The 17,823-nt window shown below is 34.5% G+C and overlaps 1 protein-coding gene across 1 annotated transcript in view; it reads left to right on the forward strand.

The window, feature by feature from the left end:
• The window catches only part of LOC126769223 (leucine-rich repeat and fibronectin type-III domain-containing protein 5-like), a 78,587-nt gene extending 61,300 nt beyond the window's left edge, over window positions 1-17,287 (forward strand). The window contains exons 2-4 of the mRNA XM_050487859.1: window positions 15,248-16,208; window positions 16,406-16,698; window positions 17,207-17,287. Of these exons, the coding sequence (XP_050343816.1) occupies window positions 15,485-16,208; window positions 16,406-16,698; window positions 17,207-17,287 (1,098 nt within the window). The 5' untranslated portion in view covers window positions 15,248-15,484. The remainder of the gene's footprint in view (window positions 1-15,247; window positions 16,209-16,405; window positions 16,699-17,206) is intronic.
• The last annotated feature ends 536 nt before the right edge of the window (window positions 17,288-17,823 follow it).

The raw sequence follows: 17,823 nt of genomic DNA on the forward strand, positions 1-17,823 counted from the left end.
CAAGACTGAGATACTTTATTTTATGTTTTATGTTAACGAACTTACCTCCTGTTTTATCTGTTTACTTAAGCACCAATCCTTAGCTAATTTAATTTTAATTATGGACACTTCTTAATTTTTTTGTAAATTGAGTACAATACAAAATCTTACAACTACAAATCTTTTGTTTTTTTTTAAAACATATTTTCATATGTCACAAAACTAAAAAATCTCATTACTAATTAAAAGTTATAACAGCCTAACTTTATATAAAATCTTGTTATAGTAGATACAACATAAACTAAATTATGACTCATTGATAATATAATATTATATATTATATACATATATACTTTAGTTAATATTTAGGGAACTTCTAAACTTGCTTTGGTATCTCGTAAGGATATGACCACTATATATATCTAGTTTTCTCCCGCGGTCGCGTAGTAGGGGGAGGATATGTTATTATATTTGAAAAGAAACGATATTTATTTCTCATCACAAAGATAATGTACAGGTATTTTAATTAATCAGTAGTATTAAACCGTTAACAATGGTCACATTCCTTCGTGAGAGACTAGTATCCATGCTAATAATAACTGTTTTAAAGATTACCAGGCTCGATTACTCGTAGGGATCGGTACAGAGGTAATAATTACTATTGACTGCCTCGTTGGTCAAGTGGTTAGATGTAAGGCCGCAGACACTCAATTTTAGAGCGTTTCAAAATTGTTTGAAAGTTGATAAAACTTAAATTTATATTCCGTATGTTTTGCACAATTAGTTTAAGAGAGATAGAGAGATCCACCAGATAAATTGTGTCTATGTCAGTGTTTATAACTTGATTGTTGTCATAGAAGGTAAAAGTATTAGATAATAATAGTATTAAATAATTTAGAATGCGGGATGTTTTCAATTTAAATCAATGATGATTTAATGTTTCGTTCTAGTTTTTCTACTTTACGTTCGAGGGCTAATATAAGTTATTTTTGTACACTATTTTCTTTACCAACAATGGCCAGTCCATTGATAAAGAAAATAGTGTACAACTTAAGAACTTACGAATTAGTGTCGTACTTTTCTGACAGAAATTGGAGGGACTTTAGGTAGTTAGTATTTTGTTGTTTGATCGTTTCCATATTTTCTTTAAGGGTCAACAATTCTGCCTCTTGTTTTCATTGTAAAATGAAACGAATTAAGCGTACTTACTTTATTATAAAATTCGTTTATAATATTGTGGTTGCTTATATAGCAACCACACTATCATAAACGAATTAAGCGTAAACACGGATACGTTGCGACTATAGAAATAAAGGAACTGCCTTGCACACACTGCCCTACACAATATCATAAACGTATTAGTAACGTTCGTCGGACTTCACAATAAATGACGCCGAGTCTGAGTCTTGTGTTAGAAAATTAGGAGTGAGCACGGTGGGTGGTGACCGCCGTACAGACATTCCTAATTAGATTAAAGATATCTATTGGCAATTACTGATAACAAATAGATTCACTGGTAAAGGTCACGCCTTGGTGAAGCTGTACGCACCAATTTATTTATTTATTTATTTATGGTCCACAAAACAGATTATAACTAAAGACACATTTAATATATAAGTAAACATTATAAGCAAGCTAAGTTATAACCCAACAACTAAATTATGTCTATATCCTTCCTTGGATTTAAAGCTTACCTCATACCAAATTTCCTCAAAATAGGATCCGTGGTTTAGCCATGAAGCGTAACATATAGACAGACAGAGTTACTTTCGCATTTATAATTTTAGTATGGATTCATTAAACAACAAACTGCCTCATGCACTGGTGTTGACTCTTTAATCTTATATCTAAATCATTTTGCTTATAACGTATCGATGAAATGATAACCTTTTGTCATTAGCACCGTCTGTCACTTATACAGAGAACTGAACGATATCATAGCGCAGTAAGTTGGCGGCCAGTGACCGCCTCTGTAATAGTCTAATTCATATTTTAACTTGGCGTAGTTTCTCTTGTGGGACGTATGGTGTCCTACACAATTTAATTACGTTCATATCGAGGTACAAATAACACAACAGTTGTATTATTTGTTGATAAAACGTTATACCATTAAATGCAGCTTATTATAATTTCGGAAGAAAAATAAGTAATAGATTATCATTTATTTTTTATATAATTCCATATGTATGGCGCCAATACGCCGCCAATCTTGGGGACTAAGATGTTTAGTCCCTAGTTATACTCGGTCACAGTTTATCGACAGAATATATGATGAGTGGGTGTTACCTACCCAGACGAACTTGCACCAAATGATCAAAGTATGCTAAGGCTAATTAAAATGTAACGGCAAAATTAATTGAATTATAGTAAATTGTATAATTAACATATAATATATAACATTTCTATATTTTTATTGGTTGAATAATAATAAAGTAAGAAAGTAGATGCGAATATTATAATAATTTCTTAACAAAGCCAACGAAATTGAAATACATTATAGGCAATTAAATCCAGATAATCAAACATCGATAATGTTCCTTACCTAGCTAGTACATTGTTTTACCCACTGATTATAGCAATGCTAATGTTAACTAACATTTAGAAATTGCTACCGCTTCGTATTCTTAAAAATGGTCCTAAGTGTCGGGTTTAAAATTATGTACGTAAATTTAATAACTTTAAACAACTTCTACTATTTCAACTAACTACATTTACAGCAAATAAGTTATTGAAAAGTTATTTTTATTGAAACGAGGTATAGGGTAGGTACTTAATAATTATTTATTACAGCATATTGCATTAGGTATAGCAAATTTTATAAATGTAGAAAATAATATCTAACTAAGATTACAATATCATTGATTATAGGATTATATTAATCATCATATCATTATATCAAATAATGTAAGAAATATTAAATAAAATTCCTATATATATAATATTAAATATGCTAATTCATTCACATCTATTCGTTATTATTAAATTTATCAAGGCCGAGTGCGCCCCGATTTTCGGAATACCCAATAAAAAACCAGCGATACCCTTTCCGTCTTAACGAGGAGCGCAACGGTATAACTTGCGCATGCTACCGTGACGCTCTGACGGCCGACACGTTTTACACATTCGCCAACTGCTAATCCAATCATTCAACTAAACAGGTTATAGATATTAATCGACCAATTCATTCGTCTATCCACTCACTTATCCACATAAACTCGTCAGGCCATTCAACTAATTATCTATCCTTTTTATGAATCGTCCAACTTGAATTAGTTAGTAGCATTTATTTAATTAGATGAATTATCATATATTGTTTTCAACGTGGCAAATTTTGTAATTAAAATAATCAATCAATCAAATATCTTTAAATGGAACTTTAAAATCTTGTCCCTGAAATATGAAATCCATCAATCAATCAATCAATCAACAGCCAATCGTTGTCCACTGCTGAACATAGACCTCTCCCAAGGTGCGCCAAAGCTCCCTGTCCTGCGCCTTCCGCATCCAGTTGGTGCCCGCCACCTTCTTAAGGTCGTCGGTCCACCTGGCTGGAGGGCGCCCTACGCTGCGCTTGCCGATTCGCGGTCTCCACTCTAGGACTCGTCTGCTCCAACGGCCATCGGTCCTACGACATACGTGACCAGCCCACTGCCACTTCAGCCTGCTAATTTTTCAAGCTATGTCCGTGACTCCGGTTCTTTTCCGGATAATCTCATTTCTGATCTTATCATTCAAAGATACTCCGAGCATAGCTCCCTCCATAGCACGCTGAGCTACTTTGAATTTGTGGACTAGTCCCGCAGTTAGTGTCCACGTTTCGGCACCGTATGTCATGGCAGGTAAGACGCATTGGTTGAAGACTTTCGTCTTCAAACATTACGGTATAGACGACTTGAGGACTTGACGATGGTTGCCAAATGCTGCCCATCCCAAGCGAATTCTTCGATCGGCTTCCTTCTCGAAGTTGTTCCTACCGACTTGTATTATCTGTCCTAGGTAGGTATATTCACTAACAACTTCGAGAGGTTTCCCCTCGACGTATATCGGTCCCGGCACGACATGCCTATTGAACATGACCTTGGTCTTGTCCAATTTTATACCGAGACCGACACACCGGGAAGACTCGCCTATTCTACGCAGCATTTCGGTGAGTTGTTCCAGCGACTCTGCTATGATGACGATATCGTCGGCAAATCGAAGGTGTGAGATGTACTCGCCGTTTACATTGAATCCATACCCAGTCCAATCCAGCGTCTTGAAAACGTCTTCCAACGCGTTGGTGAACAGTTTCGGGGATATTACATCCCCTTGTCTCACCCCTCTGCGCAGTTGGATCGCCTTCGTCTTACAGTCCTGGATGTGGACAGTCATTGTAGTGGCGTTGTACAGACATCTCAGTACCTCGATATATCTCCAGTCGATATGACATCTCTGCAATGAGTCGAGCACTGCCCAGCTTTCGATGGAGTCGAAGGCTTTCTCGTAGTCCACAAATGCCATACACAGCGGCTGATTGTACTCTTCGGTCTTCTGCACAATCTGCCGAACAGTATGGATGTGGTCCACGGTGCTGTAGCCTGATCGAAAGCCGGCTTGCTCTGGGGGCTGGAACTCGTTAAGTCGTCTGGCGAGACTGTTTTTCGGACTGGAGTAATTATGTCTGGCAATATTTATTTATTTATTTTATTCGAGAAACAAATAATAAGCAATAAAAAGACGAATCATAAACCAAAAATAAGAAGCAAAGAAAAAAATAGTGTGACAAGGAACAATTACATCCATAATTTTAAACAATTAATTACAAAATTGAAAAAAATCTTTGCAAAGATCGTTAGCCTGTAAAAAATAAGGAAAAACATGAAATGGATATAACACAAAATTAAAATTTCTGAAATCTTAAAATATACGATCTTTTTAGTATAATCTTATTGCATAGTTTAAGGTTTTATTTATATTTTTATTTCCTCTTCAAATTATGTGGTGAGTTTGTACCAGGAGTGGGGACGACAACAGCCTAAAGGGTTAGTTGGTTATATAAATGTTTGTTAAGATTATTATTAAGTTAGTAATAATTAAAAATATGCTTAATTCAAATAGACTTTTACAAGCACTTCTGATTCGTTCTATTACAGGATTATCGTCTATCTGATTCGGAATGTAGATTCCATCGAGAAGAGTCTCTGTAGTAACTCTTTTTCACCATTCAGTTACAAAGTTATTTCAAATAAATAAGGAAATTTATATATGTTCTGCCTGGAAATTTACGAATTCTAACTCCATATTTTTTCTCATCTTTTTTTATAAAATAGGAAGGTGGACGTGCATATGGATCACCTGATGGTATGTGGTCACCAACGCCCTTAGACATTGGCATTGGCATTGGTAAGAAATGTCAACCATCGCTTACATAGCCAATGCGCCACCAACCTTGGGAACTAAGATATTATGTCCCTTGTGCCTGTAATTACACTGGCTCACTCACCCTTCAAACCGGAACACAACAATATCAAGTACTGCTGTTTTGCGGTAGAACATCTGATGAGTGGGTGGTACCTACCCAGACGAGCTTGCACAAAGCCCTACCACCAATCATCTATATATTCCTGTGAGTATTATGCGTTTTTATTATATTTTTTGTAACAAAACGTTTAAATTATTAATCAATAGATTAATTATTATTATTTGTTTCTTAATCAATAGATTAGCAATCTAGATCTCGCGAGACATGTCCGCAACTTCACGTCGCGGAAATAAAGATGCTGCGGAGGATGTGTGGCGTGACTAGATATCATTCGTAACGAGCACATCCGTGGTAGCCTCGGCGTTCGCGATGTAGCAGATAAGTTGCAGGAAAGCTTTTGCGTTGGTTTGGCTACATTAGCCGCAGACTGCTAGACTATGTCGGAAAACGATGCCTGGATTTTTTTATAAAAACCGGGAAAGCAAATGACTCCACTCGACCTGATGGTAAGTGATAGTGAAGTCCAAACGCGACTACGGCTAGTACAGTCAGGAAGAATGTTCTGCACTAGCCGCCCCCGCCTTGCCAGCCCGCAAGATACCTCTTCAAGCCTCGTTTGAAGGAACCCAGGTTGTAGGAGGAGGGAACACGTATGCTGGTAAAGAGTTCCATTTTTTAGTTGAGCAACGAAAAAAAGAGTTGCCAAATTTCTTCGTGCGCGATAGATTTGAAGTCACAATAAGGCGGTGACATCGAGAGCCAGCACGCGTAGACTTGTGAAGAAAAGGGGAAGCAGGAATTAAACTGAGCAGGCAGACCATATGTCGGCAGTTTGGAGAGAAGACTTCTGTGCCAGACTTTGTTGAAAGCCTGGGAGAAATCGAGGCTGACAGCCAACGATTCCCTACGCTTGACGATAGCTTCACTCCAAAGGTGCGTTACGTACGCTAGAAGATCCCCTGTTGATCGTTTTGTTCGAAATCCGTACTGACGATCATTAATAAGACAGTGATCTTCTAGGTAAGGTAAGGTCTTCAGTTGGTTGTTTAAGATCCATTCCAACCGAGCCCCCTTTTTGGGAACCGCTTGCACATTAGCCCTTCTCCAAGCCTCCGGCACACATCCTGCAGAGATAAAAAGCTAGAACAGGCGCGTTAACACGGGAGACAACTCCGCTGCACACTTCTTCAGCCCTATAGCTGGTATTCCATCGGGACTGCTAGTTTTCCGCACATAAAGTGATTGCAGCTCTGCACGCACATCACGCTGCCTGACTTTAATGTCAGGCATTGTGTCTCCACACGGAGGTATTGTTGGTGGTAGCGCACTACAATCATCGATTACAGAGTTATCTGCAAAGAGTTTTGCCAAGAGATCGGCTTTCTCCTGCGGAGTGTGAGCTAGTGATCCGTCCGGATTCCGGAGCGGTGGCAGCGAAGATTGGCAGAAATTGTTTTGTACAGACTTGGTCCGACACCAAAAGCTACGGGAGCTCGTTGGATGTGAAATAAGGTAGCTCTTGAGTATGTCATCTTACAAGACTTTGATGTTTTTGTTGTAGGTTGCTTGTAATGTAGTATTCCATCCTTAACAGAATCTCATCATCAACAGCAGCGGTGCTGGTCGTCGGGTCATTCCCACTGACGAAACGTTCCTTCCAAGGGACTGACGCATAGTAGTCGTGCATACCGTCCCAATCTGCCGACTTATATACGCGACGTTTGCATACCGCTGGTAGCGGCGGCTTGGCCTGTGGCACTTTGGTAGATATTAGGCTGTGATTCGAAGAACCAAGTGGAGCTTGAACCACAACCTAATATTACACCGGGTGAGAAGTCAACAGAAGGTACAGTAGAGAAGGCGCTTGCCTATCAATGTCCGGGATCCTAGTGGGCTGATCAGCCAGTTGGGTCAAGTTTTGTGTGAGAGCAAAAGCATGAGTTCAACCATGATTCATCGTGAGCATTAAAATCCCTTAAAAACACCAATTCCGCGTTAGGAAACTGCTCCTGCGCAGTATCTGCTACCCGACTAAGGTGGTCAAACAGTCGGCTTGTCTCCAAGTCACCTTTGTAGGATCTGTAGAGGCACACGTAGACTCACTGTAGTCCACACGTATCACCTACATGGAGAAGGAGGGGCCTCCAAGCAGCACAGTCGGTGACAGCAAACATCCGTCCTGACGAACAAGCACACTTTCCGGCTTTCGCTTTGAAGGACTCTTCAAGCACGTAGCCGGGATAATTAAGGTAACCCGTATCGACAGGACGGAGTATTTGTGTCTCCGTAAGAAACAACATTGCTGGCCGTGCTGTCTCAAGATGGTGGTTGAAGTTAGTGTGGAGTCCGCGGATGTTAGCGAACCCGACTTCAAAAAGCGTAGGACTGGTTAAAAATAACGGACGTTCAACGGTGCACACCCCCAGGTGTGCACCGTTGAACGTCCGTTATTTTTTACATGACGCGCTACCATAAATAAAAGTGAACAGAGGGCGTGAAGCAAGCGGCACATTGCCGCGACAAAGATGGTCGAAGTGTAGAGGCGTGCTTCCCCAGAGAAAACTGCCTAAGGGAAAATGCACTGATTCGCCGGAACCCCCCCGGATGTGGCCACCGGGACCTCACCATCCGGTCACCTACCGGTACGATGGTTCACACCAAGATTATGCGTAGCATGATGGCATTAAAGCATAGCATTTAAACCTTCGCCTTAAAAAGGAGAAGAAGACAGCAGTGGGACATGTGTTTTTTTTTATGAAAACTATTCCTTGCCTCAGGAATTTATTAAGTTTGCGGTCAGAAACTTCGCACTTGAAATTCAATATAATTGTAATTTTAAAACAATGCTTATGATGTAATTATTTCTCCATTTATATATGAGAATTAATTGGCCCACATTTGCAAGTAGATTATCAAGAGTCGGGTCATTTGTCAATGTAATCATCTTTTCATGGGTCTGTGTAGCCTATTATCTTATTGGGTAAAATATAGTGTCTATCGAATTATGAAAAGGATTCCTATTCCATTTGAATAATGTAGTTGACATTTAGAGGGATTGTGTTGATAAAAATGGTTTTGTTTCTTAAATAAATACTTATGTTAATGCAAAGAACCGTTAGTGATTCAATATTAACTGGAGGTAGGGCTATGTGCAAGCTCGTCTGGGTAGGTACCACCCACTCATCAGATATTCTACCGCAAAACAGCAGTACTTGATATTGTTGTGTTCCGGTTCGAAGGGTGAGTGAGCCAGTGTAATTACAGGCACAAGGGACATAAAATTTTAGTTCCCAAGGTTGGTGGCACATTGGATATGTAAGCGATGGTTGACATTACTTACAATGCCAATGTCTAAGAGCGTTGGAGACCACTTACCATCAGGTGGCCCATATGCTCGTCCGCCTTCCTACACCAAAAAAAAAAAAATAAAAAAAAAAATACATATACATAAAATCGAAGTAATTTATATTTTGAAGAAAAATTAAAGTTTCAAATATTGATAATAGGTAGGAGATACGGCGAGTAGTTTAGTATACGATTTGCTTATGTTTCATATCGATAACGATTACATTTCAGATCAATACGAATCGATTTAGTCCAGTATGCGTAGTGCGAGTTATTATACTTATTCGATAGCATAGAGGTTAACAACGATTTGTATGGAATGAAAACAGCGCCGTATAATCGAAATTCTATACAAATGGCAGCTAACGTGAACGCTATTGAATAAGTAAAAAAAAAACGCACTTGGCACACTGTTAATTAAAGTCGTATGTTGCTACGTTTTTGAGTTATGACGCTTCATATTTGTAAAAATAAAAAAAGTTTACTAAATTCTTTGCCCATGTCTGCCTCTGAGGCTGAAGTTCAGTTATTCTTAAAATGACAGACAGACATCTGGATGTTGATTTTGATCTTTGTAGTAGTATATACATACATTCATCAAACATTTTTACAATTCAAAGCGATTCTAAGACAAATTAGCAATACAGCCCTGCCGTAGTGGCAGATGTGGTATCTAATGTTTCAAATGACAAAATTATAACTATTAATAATATCTGTCATATGAGCAAATCATACAGAAATGTTATTCGCCAACTTCAAAGCCATAACGATACATTCTTTTAGCCACATTTCTACTGTAATTTTTCTGGCAAAGACGTGTCATCTACTTGTCACCTTTGATTGACATCGCAGTCGTACGTAAAACAAAACGAACAGCAACTTTAACTGTACAAGTCGTTGCATTAAGTAGAAATGTTACGATTTTAATAGCCTCATTGCTACCAAAAATCAAAATAAACTTTAGTTAAGTAGCAAGAGTACATACTACAGTCTAAAGCCGCTTTAAAATCTTTATTTTTACAAGATTGAATTAAATATTAAGCTATAACTGGTTCGGTATAAATATTATATCCAGAATAAAATTTATTGTACTTAATCGAATAAACGACAACAGTTTTATTTATGGTATAAGGGGTAAATGGGTTGGGGCTGATGGAAAGTAACTGCGTCACTTAAAGGACAGAGTAGGTTCCTTCTATTTTTTAAAGTCGTCTAAACCTGCTGTAAACTCGGTACTCACTTTTCTTAAATTACGTTTATAAATTAAACATAATTCGTTTATATATCCTTTATGACAATTAACCAACCCTAGCTCCATGCATTTTTACAAGCTTTCATTTAAGATAACCTTTTAGTATGTGTAGGTTAAAGCTTACAAATTAATTTTTGACCACTTCAACGCAAATGATTGTGGGGACTGTGATGTCCAGCAAAATACATGCAGTTGGTTTTAGTACATTCATTAAATAAAAGCCTGTCTTCAGAACTTTATTTTCAACGTGTTACCTTATTTCTCTTTATATACATAATTTTCTATGTGTATCTTGCATATATATGGCACTGAACTCCTGAATGGCTGGATCGATTTCAATAAATGATTTTGTGTGTGTTTGAGTAGGTCCCTGAATGGTTTATATTGGACTCGGTAAATGACGCTGCGATCGGATAAAAGTAATCTAAAAAGTAAAGCAAAAGCTTGTAAATGTCCAACCGCCAGGTAAAAGTCCCCTTACCCTTTTGAGGAGAAGGCTTAGAGCTAATTTCAACACGCTGCTCCAATGCGGGTGAATTTCAGTGAAATTAGACACATGCAGGTTTTCTTATGACGTTTTCCTTCAACGGAGAGCACGAGACGAATTATAAACACAAATTAAGCACATGAACATTCAGTAGTATTTGACTGGAATTGAACCGGCAATCATCGGTTAAGATTCACACGTTCTAGCCTCTACGGCTCAGAGGTTAGAACGCGATCAGCAGGTTATTTTTTACTTACGTGAATACAATTCAAAATGTCGTTTGTATAATTTACCTCGTATTTGTGATGGAAGGAATATTACTACGTGTATGAAGTATTTATACAAATAGGGAACTTTATATCATATATAATTCAGCTTCAGCCATCTTCACATAGAACTCGCTTGTTGCGGTTAACATGACAACGCATATCGATACATTCACTTCACTAGTTTTGAGTCAAAAAGTATCATTTTTAGTACAGTGTAGTCGTATCATTTTTATTATCAAGTGGAAAAAGTGTACCTTGGAGAAGGTGTCGTAGATGTGTTACATTGAGAGGATTCCGCAACCTCTCTTATCCGTGTCGAAGACTGCTATCGCAATGGATTAGTGAGTCCTAGTGGCTCTCAGTCGTGAAAACTTAAATTTAGTGAAAACGTCCACTGGATGAAACCACTGAATTTTCATGTGCTCGTCAAAGAAATCATCAGATAATCTGCATGTGTATGCAGATTTTCAACACGTGTGTGTGTAAGCCCGCATTGGGGCAGTTCAATCTTCAAACTTTCTCTTCACAAGGAGAGGAGGTCCTAGCCAAGCATTGGGTCATTAACACTATTACTATTACTTTACTTATTTCTTTGGGTACCTATCGTTTTACTTTTATTTATTATCATTATACAATAATATTATTATTCAATATGTATGTATGTCTTATTATTCGTACAGTTTGATACAATATTACTACGAAATTAATGAAGGTAGAAAGATAACAAAAACGACAACAGGTACAAGGAACATAACAACTCAGTTCCCAAGGTTGGTGGCGCGTTGGCAATATAAGCGTTGGTTAACACTTACCATCAGGTGGCCTATTTTGCTCGTCCGTACCTGTTTTATATAAAAAAAGTATAAAACTTAATTCTTTGTGCCATCAAGCCCATCTAATACTTATTACATATTTTAACGCCAAGCAGCAATAATTATTCCGGTTTGAAGGGTAAGTTATCCAGTGTACCTACAGGTACAAGGAAGACAACTTAGCTCCCAAAATTGGTCACGTATTGGCACTATACCATCAGAAGCCATGCAATACCATTTGTAAGTGTGACTACTTATTTTTATTTTTATAATAATATTATTATATATAATATATACCTTTTTCATTATAATATATTATAATAAAAAAATGCTAATTTACAAGACTACCAGAAATATACCATCACGGTATATAGGTTCTATAAATAAAAATTATTGCAAAAAAAAAACACCTTCAAAAATTTGCACACCATAAATGCACATACGTTTTTAATATGATAAATATTTAAGGCCATTACGCTAAGTGATTTCATTTATTCTTAAAGAAATAAATGACACCTAACATTAAAGAGAGTAATTGTGCATATCTACAGAAACCACGATTAATTAAATCCTCTTGTAGCGTTAAACTTTAATTAGAGAGTCTTATATAATCTTGTATAATCTTGCTTGTTCTTAACCTTTTAAATTAATTTTAATAGGGAAATACTATAAAATAATATGTGAAATTATGTACGATTTAACTTTATTCATCATATTTTTTCTTTAAGACATACTTAAATACATACTCTATAACACATACTTACAAAATAATTTAATTTTTTTCAAGACATAAGTTTTTTGTATCAATAACAGTATTATCGAAGCGTAAATAAATTTTATATAATAAAATCACAGTGTCTTTATGTTATTTTTTAATATAGATGTATATTTAAAAAAATATTTAAACACTTTACTTACTACTTATTTACTTACGTAATAAACATAAGTATAATCTAAGACTTGTAAAATTATAACTCATGAATGGTTGATAAAAAATATTATATTCGCTGAATTTAGTTTATAAATTTATAAATGTTTATATACAGTCTAACTTTCAAGGATAATACTACATTAATAACAATATCAAGGCATTTTCATAAAACTCGTTTGCAATAAAAAAAATTGCGGCACTTTTATCTCTGGCTTTGTACCTGTTATATATTTTCTACATAATATTGTGTATGTTGTAGATTGACGACGTCCAAAAATGAAGTGAAAGATATTGATGAAACGATATTTAAAGAAAATGGGTACACTTATTCGAAATATTGTGAAATGTGGAATATACGCCTTCTATTTAATGGTCCAAATGCCGATACTGAAAGGAGAAGAATATGCTTACTGTCCGAGTTTATCGAATAATCCTCTTTGTCCGTGTAATAAATATAGAGGAGGTATACTTAAAAATATAATATCATTATTAAGCTAATTTATTACTTTTTAACATTATAATTAACTACACATGTTCAATATATTGTTTCAGAATTATTTTTGGAGTGTCCAAGTGCTACTTCCAGCATTGTTAAGAATGTACTGACAAAGATAAAAGGAATTATTCATTCGTTATCGATATATAATTTGGAACGTTCGACGACAGAATTGAGCAGGGATTTTTTTCCTTCCCACACAAAAATTAAACATTTAAAAATTACAAAGACTGGTATAAATAAAATTAACCCCAATGCTTTTACGTCATTACGTAATTCGCTGAAATCTTTAAGTGTAATTGGCAGTAAATTAAGCAAAATTCCGTATGAATCGTTTTTCAAGCTTAACATTGAAGCGCTTGATTTTCAATTCAATGACATTAAATATATTCAAGCAAATACTTTTAAAGATCTGAAAATAAAAGAAATCAACTTGAGTGGTAACAAAATAGCTAATATTTCTGATTATGCATTCCAGACATTAGATGAAATCTTAATTGAGATAGACATGAATGAAAATTTTTTGGAAACATTTCCTTTACAGCCTCTTGGAAATTTAAGTAAACTAATAAAACTTAAATTAGCTTCGAACAAAATAAATTCAATTCCTGAAAACATCAATATTACTATACCTAACCTATCAAATCTAGATTTAAGTTCAAACTTGTTTACCAAAATAGATAAAAATTGGTTTAAGAGTATGCCTAATATAAAAATCTTAATTTTGATGAGTAATGAAATTCATGAAATACCTGAAGACGCATTTAATTATTTATTCAATATAGAAATAATAGATTTAAGCAAAAATAAAATTGTAAATGTAGGAAAAAATACTTTCAGCAAAAACTTAAATATAGGCTCTATTGATTTAAGTTATAATCATTTACACCATATAAATGGTTTATTCAGTAATCTTAAGCAACTTTATGAGGTATTATTATTCGAAAACAATATTTTCGAAATACCGAATGATGCATTTAACAACACAGTGGGATTAAAAGTTCTTAACATAGAACATAATGCTATACAATTGCTACGTCCAAACTGTTTCGATTCATTACAAAATCTAACGATGCTGCACATGGGATCAAATTTTATAAAAGTACTTCCAAAGAATATATTCAGCTTTAATCGTGAACTTACAATTATAAGCTTAGATAGAAATAAAATTCAAGATTTAGATGTTTCAGTATTTGAAAATTTGGTCGTCATTAAAGCATTAAGATTACAAAATAATGAATTAAGTCATATCAAACGAAATGTGTTTAGTCCACTTTCAGAACTCTCAGAATTATTTTTGCAAGACAATGTAATTAAAAATATTGATTCTCATGCTTTTATTACACTACGGAAGATTCAGACTATTAATTTGGAGAATAATAATTTAACCACGATAGGCGATATTTTTCCTAATGGAAATTCTTCATTAATATCCTTACAACTAAATAATAATTATATATCCTTGTTGAAAAATAGCTCCCTTAGAAGTCAAACAAATTTAGAGATTTTGTGGCTAACAGAAAATAAGTTAAAAGTTTTGACAACTACTTTGTTTAGTGACTTATTTAATATATTAACATTATTGTTACAAAATAACAGTATAATGCATATTGAAAATAGAACATTTATGCATCTTAAGAAAATAATGTTATTAGATATAAGTTATAACAAAATAAATGACATAAGTAATGAAACATTTTACAATCTTGTAACGTTGGAACAACTGTTCCTAAAGAATAATAACATTAAATATGTGGCATGGGATGCATTTAAATATTTAATAAAACTTCAAACGTTAGATTTATCAGAAAACAAGATTATTGTTCTAGATTTCAATATTTCTTCTTTATCTTTTAAGCAAATATGGCTTAACCAAAATTTTATATCTTTAATTGATGAAAAGTCATTACAGACACTGCAAAATTTAAATGAAATCGAACTAAAAAACAATGTACTTACATGGGAAGATATTATTTGCATTCGAATACTGGGATTAAAAACTCTCGTTGTTTCTAATAATAACTTTACGCATTTAGATAACAAAACTTTTTCACATTTAATTTCGCTACAATCACTAACATTGGAAATGTCAAACATATCGCAACTACCTCCTGCCATATTTATGAAGAATCAAAATTTACGAAGAGTTAATTTGGCTCATAATAACTTGAAAGACTTAAACAAAGATATATTTGCTTACACAAACATATTACAGGAATTGAATTTAAAGAGTAATCGCTTTACAGACTTTCCTCACGATGCATTATTCCATGCTACTTCGCTCGAGGTTTTAGATTTATGTCACAATCAATTACAAGGCATTGACTTCTTTAAATTAGTGGGATTGCACAATTTACGGACTCTTAATGTGTGTCATAATCGCATTTCCGTATTGAATGGTTTTGAATCTCCGTCGCTTAAAAATTTGATAATAATAAACTTGAGTCACAATATGATAACAGTTCTTCCATCGAACTTCTTACAACATTCAATATTTTTAAAAGAAATAGATCTATCACACAATTTTGTTAGGCATATTCCTAGTAATAGTATGTCAGAAATGACTTTTCCAGGTGTAATTGTATTAAATATATCTTCAAATTCTATAAAACAACTGTTAGAAACATATCCGATTCAGCAATTTCCACATTTAGAGGAATTAGTTGTTACAAATACAAATTTATCTATTATAACTAGTAAGGATTTTGAAAACTTTAATTCTTTAAGGAAACTAGTATTAACACATAATTTAATTACATTAATCTCGCCTAGTGCGTTTTTGAATTTACATAAATTGGAAACGTTGGATTTAAGTAAAAATAAATTAGAAAATATTCCTACAGAGAGACTTCAAGGTTTATACTCAGCTAAATTAATAAACATTTCTCGCAATACGATCAGGGAACTGCAGGACTTTGCATCAGATTTACAGATATTAGAGATTTTGGACCTATCTTTTAATCATATCTCGAGAATAACTAAAGATGTTTTTCAAAACCTTGCCAACCTCAGAGAACTTTACTTAAGCGACAACTGGCTATCAAAAATAGTATCAGATATATTTTCAAAATCAAAAACAATTGCATATATTGATTTAAGTCGAAACTACTTTCAAAAGATACCATTCGAGATGCTACGTTCTTTAGAAATGCAGATTGAAACGATCGCCTTTGATGGTAAGCAATATTATTACTTCGTTACTCCTTATTTTACATAGTTTTCTTTTTTCATATTTTAGAGCATGTAATACAACCGATTGTACTTGAAAGTTTCTTGTGGCAATTCCTTTCCTTTTATTTTACGCGATATAAGTAGAAAGTAAAAAAAAAAACATTATAAATATATCATAACTTTAAAAACTTTGCTTTTTCAGAAAACCCTATGGCTTGCAACTGCGAATCGCAAGACCTTTGGATATGGATGCAAGATCATAAAAAAATTACTTTACAAGGAAATACAAAGCTACGATGTGAATATCCAGAGAATCTTTATGGTTTCAGATTTTTAGAACTCCCGTCTCAGAAACTTTGCGATATACCTGTCGTAATCCGTATAGCCATACAGGACATTCAGACGTATTCGGTTTTAGTTTCTTGGCACAGTCGTAATCAAAGTGGCTTAAATGGATATCAAGTAGCATACTTCAGGGAGCAAATGCCAACAATGGTAAGTCAAAGCAGTTAGTGATTATTCTTGATTTGGACATTTTAAATAAAATCATTTATTTTTATTTACGTACCAATTTTAACATTTAACATTCTCAATTCTTTTAAAAATCATTTGAAAGTAATGTTTTATTCATTTAAAAAATAATATAATGAAAGGGTAACCAATCGTTGATATGTCACGCCTAATTTAAATATGTATATGGAAAATATATTTAAAGTAGGTAGGTTTCAAAAATTACACCAAACATTTGAATACAGTGACTTCGATGGACCATAAAAACAAAATTATGACCCACGCTCGAAGTTATTGTGTTTGTACTGTGAATCCATTTAAATCTTCTATTAACAATAGTTTATATGACCTACAAACTTTTCTAACATATTTTACTTTGTTTATCAAAGATAAGAGGCAAAGTTCTGAATTCGACGGCCAGATCAACGAGATTAAATCATTTGACACCAGGAGCGCGATACGTAATTTGTGTTATCGCTGTCGGCAATTTTAGAAATACCGCAGTATCTTCGACGCCCAACGCAAGAATAGCGTCTCCATCTATGGAAAATTCAGGAATGAACTTATATGGTGATGAACAAATTTTCAATAATTTTCGATCGTATATGAATGATTCTTACACTAGTAAATGTACCAGTGTAAGCACAATTGAAATATTTAGTGGAGCGTTAGATAGTCAATTTTCTAACACTTACATGGCTATTGTTGAAATGTTGACAAGAAGACTTAGTTTGGTTGTGGGCTGTTGCATAGGACTTTTAGTATTTATTGTAATATTGTCAGTTTTAGGACATATGAAGAAGAAAAAACGACCGGTTGTACCCAAAGATTTCGTTCAGCAGCCTCCTCAATACATTTCTTATGATAATTTTACTGTGCCGAATGTTGAAGTTCAGTCAACAGATATCGATTTAAATACTATTTTTAATAAAACATACAACACAATTTAGGCCGTGTGATTAAATACTTAGGGCAAGAAATCTTTTGGTATAATTATTCCATGTCAAACAGAAATCATCCAATTTTATGTAAGTTGTTTATCTTAAATGTTCGGCTACTAACATATGGATAATAAGTGTTCACCATAAATATTTTATAGTTTTATCGTCC

Source organism: Nymphalis io, chromosome 6 (genome assembly GCF_905147045.1).
Source record: "Nymphalis io chromosome 6, ilAglIoxx1.1, whole genome shotgun sequence".
Classification (NCBI taxonomy): Eukaryota; Metazoa; Arthropoda; class Insecta; order Lepidoptera; family Nymphalidae; genus Nymphalis; species Nymphalis io.